Consider the following 10,450-nt stretch of genomic DNA (forward strand, 5'->3'; position numbering starts at 1 on the left):
TTTGCAACTTGGTGGTCCTACAGTTGTTCTTCACCTTTATGCGATTCCAAATATTCAATCACTTCTTGAATCGGATCCATGGTGGTGGAGTTATGACGCGTTGAAGTTGTGGGTATCTCAATGTTGTGATGTTCCGGGTGGCTCATCGGCCGAAGTGGCTCATCGCATGCGGGGGCACGGTAGGGGTTTTGCACACGGTTCTTTGTCGGCAAAACTGTCCGACTTTTGCTACCCGCCCACAGAAGCGTGCCTTCTCGTCCCGTCCCTCGGTTATGTTCGTTGCCTATTGGCCGGATTTAAGGTGCTCTTCCGTCTGCTCCAGCTGCGATCCTGTGGCTTCATTTCCTGCCTGTACCACTCTTAGCGTGCTTGACTGTGTCCGCAGTTATTGTTGGGCCTGAAACACCTTTGCGCTTAGCTTCCATGTGCGCCTTCTAGGTAGGACTGCGGAGGTGTCGTTAGGATCGGGGTAGCCATTGGGGCTCCGGGTGAGTCCGAACGCAATGACCTCGAGCTACCGGACTTCTACCACGACCCGAGCTCCCGGTGCCAGGGCGCTAAAACCCAACAATCGCCTATTCTTGCTTTGATACTCCAGATGGGAGGGCTCGACTCATTGCCGCTGCTCGCTGAAGTCCAGCATTGGTTACCACGACTCGTATCGAGGGGCATTGCAATTTTTCCAAGATCCACCATGAGCGCAATCGAGATGATCAGACCTGTCCAACCTCGAAAGAGCCGTTATAGTGTTAACAGAAATATTGTTGTTATAGAAAGTCACGTAACTGTTGATTACTGCGTCCAAGAGCCATCACTATTAAAGATCCTAGAGCATGTCACTAGGCGATCTGGCTTCTGAACAGCGTGTTGTAGTTGTTGTTGTGATTAACGCTAGACAGTGTACAGAGTTTTGCACAATGGTTGAGGTACCCGACCTGAGAAGTGAACTGTGGATCATCCGTAATACTAGCTTGACGCCTCTTCCCGCCCCTCGGAGACCCTTGTCCTGCACGGATGCGGATCAACTGCCACGCGAGGAAAGACTCGGTAGAGTTCCCTTGCCTACATCTCTCTAGCGTAGACTCTCAGGGCAAACCACATGGGATAGGGGAAATGTTGACACATTAGTGAAGCAAGATCTATAAAGGGTAAAGGACAAGGATGTGGGCATACTATATAATGCTATATTGTGCCTAAAACATTTTTTTTCCTGGTTGCGAGTTCTCTTCTTTCCTACATATCCTTATTTTGACGCAGTACAGATCGGCTCACCCCGTAGCACTATACCCTCACTTGTGAGTGCTGCAGATTAGTGGGTATTATCCCCCAGATAGATTGCTTGGATCAATCAGATTGGGGACCAACGGCACGCCTTGAATCATGGAAGATCGAAGTGGACAGGTCACAGGCATAGCCGTTACATTCTTCGTCTTGACATGGCTCACCGTTGGCCTTCGATGCTACGTCAGGTTAGACCCGTCCATTTCTTTATTCTACAGGGTAGTCATCTAACATAGTTCATAGATATTTTATAGTGAAAGGTTTTGGATTAGATGACAAACTTATGGTCACCACTCTCTGCTTCTTCACAGCGTACCTGTCATGTCAACTTGGCGGCGCAGCCTATGGTACCGGCCACCATACCCCTGTACGAACTCCATGTGAGACGTGTACTGACTTCGTACACCCATCTTGAGGTCCGCTTTGGGCGATGGCAAGATCTCATCGCACTGGAAATGCCATTAGATAAGGATCTTCATTGTGTGACAACGGCAATGATGCATTATTGTAAAGGCGTTGCATACGCCGTTACTGGCGACATCGCGAACGCACAACAGGAACGCGACGCCTTGGTCGAAGCCGTGGAGCGTATTCCAGCATCTCGGATATGTGGGGATTTCCCTAACAGGTACAGTATCCAAAACTGAAGGCTGTGCAAAGGACATACTAAGTCAGATAGGTCTAACGTTGTCCTTCAAGTTGGGATAGCAATGCTGGACGGTGAGCTTGAGTACCGCAAAGGTAACTACGAAGAAGCTTTCAAACGCCTCGAAGCAGCTATCCAGCGTGACGACGACCTCACATACGCCGAGCCGTGGCCATGGATGCAGCCAACACGGCATGCGTATGCCGCTCTCTTGTTGGAGCAGGGCCGAATAGAACATGCGGCCGCAGTCTATAAAGCAGATCTGGGGTTCGATGATACGCTACCACGGGCAAGGCAACATCCGAACAACGTATGGGCGCTGCGTGGCTACCACGAGAGCCTGATAACGTTGGGTCGGAAAGACGAAGCAGAAATCATTGGGCAGCAGCTGAGAATTGCACTTGCTGTAGCGGATGTTAGTGTCAATGTGAGCTGCTACTGCCGACGCACTCGTGCGTAGTGAGAACGCGTAAAGGACGGACAGTTCGTGATGGGCCGAGGTGTTGCATTAGGATGCGAGCGTCGATGGGAACGTCCGGTTGCTGATTAGTTGGGCTTCATTTCTCGTCCAGGTCATTTTAGAGGCCGATCGTCTGTCTTGGGTCTGGAGAGGGTTTATGGTGTAAAAGATGCAAGGATGGTTAGCATTGGCTGTGTTGATGCTTTTTCGAATAGCTTTTTCGAATGGATGGATACAAACTCGGTTCCGTACCGGACTGATCAGTCCGAATCTGTCTACAAAGTTAGTACGACTCGTGGCACCTGTCACATCTCTGCCCGGGCGTTCCCCTTTCGATCTGATTCGTGGTGTCAACAGCCTTACGCACTTTTTGGGAGTAGCCTCGGTGGGCTTCAAGGGGGCGGAGAGCGACCCGAGCGACAGCGTTGTTACTGTATAAGCAGTCAGCAGGTGGCTTGGTGTGCATTGCAACTGAGTCGTGCCCCATGTCCCATTCATCAGCTCTTGGGTGTTTGAGTTTCACGATCTGCCGCTAAGGTCGCCGACAGCTTCCAAGGTTCGCCACCCATGCAGCTCCCACGTGTTTTTACCAAAAATCATGCTCGATGGCTTCGCTTGCTACGCCCCGTGGAGATTTTATCCCAACAGACTCACGACTTGGATGCACTTGCGCAAGCAAAGAGGCGTCGACAACTTTCCCTGAGGAACTGCGGATCCTTCCCGTCTCTGTGCCGCCCCACGACAGCGTCGCTTGGCGTTTAGCCGCCTCTACTGAATGTTAGAAATCAAAATCGAGGTCAGTCTGTAGACCCCGAAAAAAGCGCACGCGGGAACCTGGGACCGAAAACTCTGACGTCTGCACCCAACACGGGCACTTGGTTGTCAGAACGGCGTCCGTCGATGTTTGTCGCGCGCGGGTAGCCCATACTTGCGGGAGCTTCACGAGCCGCAATGCTCTATCAACAGACTATCATCATCTTACGTTGATGCAACACGGCAAGAGACCGATCATGCATTCCCAGAACAGAAGCTGCGCGACTACGGAAATAATCGCCACAAGACCCCTGGTCCCCTATCGGAATGCCTGAGCTTTGGATCAACATGGTGTGAAGGAGGAGACACACCCGCGGCGTCTCGCATGCCTGAGTCAGTAGCATAGGGCAGGCCCACGAGCCGTCTTTCCCCTAGGTTCCCATCGAGTCGAGACTCGCTAAAGTGTGGGTTGGCTCATTTTGGCTGATACCCAGGGCTCTGGGTACGAGGTATATGGAGTCAAAATCCGCCGGCTTCTTGAGGAATTTGGGGATGAACCAGATTTGCCCGAATTCACGCCTTTATCATGGCTTCCAGGCACGAACGAGACAACCGGGGACCTGAACTACAGGCGGTATGTTGGAGAAAGTTGAGCGAAGTGGAGGCCATTGACTGATGTTCGCAGGTATGCTCAACCTTCGTCTCTCTAGCCTTCATAGCCACCGTCCTACGAGTTTACGCGCGAGCGCGCGTCGTTAAAGCCTTCGGAGCCGACGACTGGTGGATGGTGGCAGCATTATGTAGCCATGTAATGTTCGCCACTTGCGCAATCGGTGGTATTCACTATGGCACTGGGCGCCATATGGATACACTTTCGGGTGAACAACAGTTTAAAGCAATGCGCGTATGTCCAGACATGTGCATTCGTTTCGGCCACAATACTAACAGTACATACAGTACTGGTGGCTCTGCTACATCGCATACTGCTGGGCGATGATTACATCCAAGGTGTCCATTGGCCTGTTCCTCCTGCGTGTCACTGTCAAAAAAATACACCAGTAAGCAACAATTGCTGCACGAATTGGGCGTGAAACGTATACTGACTTTGCACGCTGAAATCTAGGTACATCATCTACGCTGCGATGGGCCTCACGGTCCTCTGTGGACTGGTCTTCTTCTTCGTCACCCTCTTCCAATGCCACCCAATCAGCTTCTTCTGGAACAAAAGCATCGATGGAGGAACTTGCATAGACGTAGACATCATTATTGGTCTTACGTTCCTATACAGCGTAATCTCGGTCATCAGTGACTTCACTTTTGCCATTCTACCCTTCTTCCTCATCTGGGGCTTGAACATGTCGGTCAAGACAAAGGTTTTGCTGATTCCCATTCTCGGCATGGCTTGCATGTAAGTTGTCTTGGCATCCATTTGCCATACTATTCCTAACGCCACCGTAGTGCTAGTGTAGCAGTCTGTGTGCGCATGGGCTACGTCATGGATTTCAGGAACCCCGACTTCCTCTGGGCCACCGTCGACATAGCAATCTGGTCCGACATTGAACAAGGTCTGGCCATCACAGCTGGCTCGCTCGCTACTCTCCGTCCCCTCTGGCGACAAGTTTCCGAGAAATTTGGATTTTCAAACTCATCGTTCGGCCCTTCAGGTCCGCGAACACCACAATGGAACAACGACCCAAACAGAGAGCTGAAGAAGAAGCCCAGCTTCTTCAGCATGACAATGTCTTTGCTGAAGACTGAGAAAGGAACACCCAAGTCAGAGATCGACGAGTACTACGGAATGGGCAACCTTCAGCCAGTCCGGCTACGCGACGATCTATCCACAGAGAACGAGAAAACCGACAAGGTGTTCAATACTTGGAAAATCAAGGGAGGAAGCAAGGTGTCTGATGAGGAATGCCGGATTGGCGAAATCACTTTGGAGACACACATCAACCAAAAAACCGAGATACGGTAGAAGGAGAGAATGGAACTGGAGTGGACAGTCAACGATATTGACCACTGTGTTATTAGCTAATTTAGATTTTATGACAGCGTCTTCGTGACAGCGCGAGCCACTCAAAACAATGTAATAAAAAACACTTCATAACAAAACTTGCCTGCAACACGTCGCAGTCGAAAACATCGTGATATCTTACGTGATGTGGAGCCCAAGCATACATGGGCAAACCGGTTAACCGGTTTCGCTTACCTACCGGAACGACCCCCAGTTTAACCGGCCCAACCAATCAGACCAGTTGAAAATGTAGACCGATCGGAACGACCGATCATTTTGCCCATGTATAAATCGTTCCGATTGGTCGTTTCGGTCGGTAAGCGAAACCGGTTAACCGGTTTGCCCATGTATGAGCCCAAGTAGGACCGTAAATCCCACACACATGAACTTGAAGTCATTGCAATGCAAAATGCTCGTCGAACCAAAAGGGGTCCAATAGTAAGAAACTACATGATCCTGGGGACCCCAACTCTTCACCAGCACCGATCACCGCAAGTTACTGATCTTGGCCCTCAAGAAGTTCTCGACCATCTCATCGGTTACTTCCGTGGTGTTCGACGATTGAAAGCGGGATTCGCTTCTCCTCCCCGCTGCCGAATCAGGACATTTCTCGCCTCGGAACCTCACGTCGCCGACCACTTCATGCGAGGCCCCATTTTGTACCGGTCCATCCGGCGCATAGCCGTCAGATGTCGTGGCTGTGCCCACTACACCAGCAGCCCCACTGCGATGTTAATCTTGACCATTAATTGACCTTCTACCCTCTTTCGTCTGCCCCTACATTTGCGCACCGCTTATCCTTTGGTTCGAGGGTGTTAGGTCGCGATGGAACGGGCGCTGTCGCTGCTCCGCGGCTTGCTTGTCGACTTCCATATGCCGCCTGATGGGTCAACAGTATAAGCGTGAGGGTCGTGCTTGACCAATTCGTCGAATATCGGATCATTGGGTACCCTTTTGAAGAAGACGTGTTGGAACTTGTCGCCCTTTGCTTCTTCGTCCTTTCGCATTTGCCTTTGGCCATTTTCGAGTGCGTTTTTCGCTGCTGAAACGCCTTTCATGTCACCTTTGCGTAGGGAGGATATGACATCGCCCCATGCTTTCCGGCTCTCCCATGGGTCTTGTTCTGACAGGTCGGGCACAGTCATGGGTTTGTGCTTGATGGTTCTGACGTCGAATGTCTCCACACGATATCAATAGCTATATATATTAATTAAAGCCTATAGATACCAGCACTAGAAAAAATGGCGATAATAGCTTTTGTGTGAGGCTGTACAGCCTCAAGTTGTAGAGCTGTTTTGGTGTTCACGTGGCTCGGTTTGGCTGGGGGGCCGGGTTGGCCGTCATCATCGGTAATCCGAAGTGCCGTCGCGCCGGCCAAGTTTGCGCGTCGTCGCGTGTTTGTCTCTACCTTGTCCAACCATCACCACTTACATCACACGTCTTATCTCGTCACCTTTGGTTTGTCTTACCCTTTCTGAATCACATAGAACTCTGAGTGATCGCGTTTGCGACGACCACGCTTTGGCAAGATATCGGCGGCTGACATGTCTCTTCGAGGATGTCTACGCAATCGCTGTCGCAGATCATACAGTCTAAACCGATAGGTGAAGGACTAGATGGCTTTCGCAATACTTTCAGATCGATATGCGAAGACTTCGGCGTCTCCAACTCCTCACAAGCGCTTGACCAGGTGGGCTATGAAGGTAGTACAGGCTGAACATCTTTACTGCACTTCTAACGCGTATTAGAAACCCAGGATTTGTTAGTCAATCTTCTCTCTGCTTTGCTAGCTCTCCCGGCCGCTCGAATTCTGCAGTCCCGACATAGAGGCAAGACCCTCTTCCATGACCTCTTGAGACTCTGCAGTGGTCAGCTCCGATAACTTCGACGACGGACGGATACGACCTCTACTCGATGCAATCATCAACAACCAGCCCGATGAGGTTGTTTGGGATAGGGTATACGAAGCCGTCACCGAATCCACGCCGCCGCCCCGCCCTTCCTCGTCCTTCCAACAAACACCGCTGTCAATCAATACGGGCAGCTTCGCGAACTCGGCCGAGCACCGCAAACACGTCGACGATGTGCTGAAGGAGGAGCTAGGACACCTGTACGTTGGCGTACCCGGTTTCTTCGACGCATTCTTCGAAGATGTGCCGGGACTGAGAACAGCGGCACAGGCTGTGTTGGACAAGTGCAAGGAAGGAGACAGCCCGCTCTACCGGATGGAGAGCGGCTGGCAGGGCTGGCCTGAAGGGGCGAAGGAGAAGGATGTCTTGAGCTGGTTTGCACCGCTTATAGACCAGCTTCTGGACATTGGGGATGAGCACCTGTCAACACCCCGGAGTCCACGGCGACCGCTGGCACAGCCCCATCGATTCTTGCAAGGCTCTACGGCCGATCGCAAGCTGGACATTGGCTTTGTGGACGATCCGGACGCTGGCGCGGACTCGAAGTGCCGCTGGTCGCAGATCCTCATACCTGGAGAGCTGAAGAGCAACCCGTCAGCCGATAAAGCGTCCAAGGCGTGGCTTGACCTGGGCCGGTACGCAAGGGAGGTGCTCGCCGCGCAAGACAACCGCCGCTTCGTTCTTGGCTTCACTCTCTGCGGACCCTTTATGCGGCTGTGGGAGTTCGACCGACTTGGGGGCATCGCCTCTGAGCAGTTCGACATCAATGAGGATGGACTGCAGTTTGTGTCTGCAATGCTTGGGTTTCTGTGGATGAATGAGGCGCAGCTGGGGTTCGATCCGACTATCGTGACAGTCGGAGACAAGCGGTACATCGAGATTGAGCGTGAGAATGGGAAAGAGTGCCTCGTCGTTGACAAGATGATCAAACGAGTGCCTTGCATCGCCGGCTGCGCAACAACCTGCTGGAAAGATTATCAAGAAGAAGACCCTGGCACGCCGCTCGTTGTCAAGGACTCATGGCAGTATCCGGAGCGCGAGGAGGAGGGCGAGCTGCTACGCGCGGCGACGGAGAAGGGGGTGAAGAACGTCGCGAGGTACTTCCACCATGAGACGGTCCGTGTAGGCGGTCAAGACGACGACATCCGCGCAAACGTGCGAAAAGGGCTGGACATAACAAAGGCAACGAACTATAAGCCAGAAAAGTCAATGCCGCCACCGAGCACGACCGGACGCCGGGCTTCGCGGAGAGACGGGAGCAGCAGCGCAGCCGGACGGAAGCGATCATCGAGCTGCACCGACGCCTCGCTGCCGCCCAGCAAGCGCACCTGTTCGAGCTCGCCAACAAAACTTGCAATTGTGAATAGGGTCCACCGCCGTGTCATCGTTCGCGACTACGGGAAGGCCATCTATAAAGCAAGCTCCCTAGTCAGTCTGCTTGCTACAATAGAGAATGGCATAGACGGGCATGAGTCATTACGCGAACTAGTCAAAATACTTCAACGCGACATATCACTGAGCAACCTCCTGGTGAACGAGGATGCCGAAAACCCGTCTTGGCCGGGATTTTTGATCGATCTCGACCTTGCGGTCGACGAGCGGAGGGAGATGCCGTCCGGAGCGCGTGGGAAGACTGGCACGCGGGCGTTCATGGCAATAGGAGTGCTCCTCGAGGAAAACCATTCGTTCATGCACGATCTTGAGTCGTTCTTCTGGGTCCTCTTCTGGGTGTGTGTTCATTATGATGGGCCAGCCAAAGACGTTGGGGCGACGGAGTTCGAAAAGTGGAATTATTTAGCCACGGAGGAGTTGGCGGAGTTGAAGTTAGGGCTTGTTAGCACGGAGAGACATTTCCTTAACCGGATCACGAAGGCCTTCACGCCATACTACCGGCCGTTGATTCCACATGTGAATAGGTTGCGACGGGCAGTGTTCCCGATGGATAAACCGTAGGAGAAAGAAGATACAACATTGTACACTCGGATGAAGGAAATTCTTCGGACGGCGCGAACGGATCTAGAGTGTTCAGAGTAGGCATTACAGCCAGAGGCAAACAAGGTTGTCGTAATTAATTTCTTTAACGTGGTTCACCATCGAGCCGGCCACCCCAACGAGTCGGCCACTAAACCCCGCTGCGTCGCCTGCGCAGCGACACAATGCAACACCACAACAAATTACTATGCAGTACGCAATAGAACAGTATTAATAAGACGCGTCGCTATCATCTGCGTCCTCTATTTATATCTTACAGGTGCGGGAATTGTGTCCAATTTCGCTGCAACGGCCGCAGCGCCTCTCTGCGCGCACCCTCTTCGCAGGCGTCTCACCCTTCTCACGACTGTTACCCTCCTTTTCAGCAATTACGTCAGATACCTCACCAACTGTAAGAGTTTCCTCTACGCGTACGTACCGCCTCTTATAGGTCTTGCGCTTTGTAAGCGTGTCAACAGCGTCTCGAAGGCGGCCTATTTCCTCCTGCACTAACACCATATTATAAGCTATCTGCTAAGCGCCTTTACTTAGCCGCTTAACTTGCTTATCTAATGAACTTGCTAGAGACCCTTAATAGTTTTGCATGCAATTTCGAATCAGCGTAGATTGCGCCTCTATCTCGCGGGTGTTGCGCGGTGTTTGCGCCTCCCAGGCGACAGTGTCTAGTGCAGGTGGTGTTGGCGTACGCAGCTGTACATCAAGCTTTGATAACACAGCGTCTGGGTTGTACGGGACTAGCCCAGCGCCTCGAAACCCTGCGCAAACGTTCTCTGCTGTAAACGTCTTCTCAAAAGCAGCTCTAAAGGCTGGTAGGAAGGTGTCTTTGTTAATGTGGTGGATGCGGCTGCGTGCCAAGAGCGATATCCCATTGCCATAGTAGCGCTTCAACAGCGAGTAGCAGACAATGTCAAGTGGTTGCAGCAGGTGCGACGAGTGAGGTGGCATGCAGAGAGCGATAATCTCGTTCTCCTTGCAGTAGTCCTGGAATTCTACTGAGCAGTGGCTCTCATGGCCGTCAATAATAAGCAGCCTGTATGCTCCAGCAGAGGACGCCTTTGTATAAGCGTCAAAGTGCTTAAGCCACGCGAGCGCGAGGTCGTTGTTAATCCAGCCAGTAGGAGAAACAGCAATAACCCAATTGCGAGGTAGATCAGCATACCAGGTAGAGATGAGGACCTTGCCTGCAAAGATGAGGAACGGTGGGATGATGCGCCCTGTCGCAGCGACGCCTTGTACCAGGGTAACCCACTCGCGATCGCCAGGCTGTAGTTTCTTCTGTTTCCCAGGTTTCTCTAAGCCTGTAACTACAAGCTGAGAGGATATCTTGCCCATCATGAAGCCAGACTCATCAAAGTGCTAGGTATCCTCATCCGCGATACCATACTTCGCCTTCA

General features: G+C 52.1%; 4 protein-coding genes across 4 annotated transcripts; 3 read left to right on the forward strand and 1 right to left on the reverse strand.

Moving 5' to 3' along the window:
- Positions 1-1,380: 1,380 nt before the first annotated feature.
- Positions 1,381-2,387, forward strand: ALTATR162_LOCUS66 (uncharacterized protein; the record flags this gene model as incomplete). Its single annotated transcript, XM_043307659.1, has 4 exons — positions 1,381-1,469; positions 1,525-1,648; positions 1,698-1,909; positions 1,961-2,387. The coding sequence occupies 4 exons, from the start codon at positions 1,381-1,383 to the stop codon at positions 2,385-2,387; spliced, it is 852 nt and encodes a 283-aa protein (XP_043163594.1).
- Positions 2,388-3,726: 1,339 nt separating this feature from the next.
- Positions 3,727-5,115, forward strand: ALTATR162_LOCUS67 (uncharacterized protein; the record flags this gene model as incomplete). Its single annotated transcript, XM_043307660.1, has 5 exons — positions 3,727-3,774; positions 3,826-4,044; positions 4,098-4,198; positions 4,264-4,548; positions 4,599-5,115. 5 exons carry the CDS (start codon positions 3,727-3,729, stop codon positions 5,113-5,115), a joined length of 1,170 nt encoding a protein of 389 aa, XP_043163595.1.
- Positions 5,116-5,969: 854 nt separating this feature from the next.
- On the reverse strand, positions 5,970-6,299 carry ALTATR162_LOCUS68 (uncharacterized protein; the record flags this gene model as incomplete). Its single annotated transcript, XM_043307661.1, has 1 exon — positions 5,970-6,299. One exon carries the CDS (start codon positions 6,297-6,299, stop codon positions 5,970-5,972), a length of 330 nt encoding a protein of 109 aa, XP_043163596.1.
- Positions 6,300-6,712: 413 nt separating this feature from the next.
- On the forward strand, positions 6,713-9,017 carry ALTATR162_LOCUS69 (uncharacterized protein; the record flags this gene model as incomplete). Its single annotated transcript, XM_043307662.1, has 2 exons — positions 6,713-6,860; positions 7,021-9,017. The coding sequence occupies 2 exons, from the start codon at positions 6,713-6,715 to the stop codon at positions 9,015-9,017; spliced, it is 2,145 nt and encodes a 714-aa protein (XP_043163597.1).
- Positions 9,018-10,450: the final 1,433 nt, after the last annotated feature.

Source organism: Alternaria atra, assembly GCF_907166805.1.
Source record: "Alternaria atra isolate CS162 genome assembly, contig: 15, whole genome shotgun sequence".
In the NCBI taxonomy this organism is placed as follows: domain Eukaryota; kingdom Fungi; phylum Ascomycota; class Dothideomycetes; order Pleosporales; family Pleosporaceae; genus Alternaria; species Alternaria atra.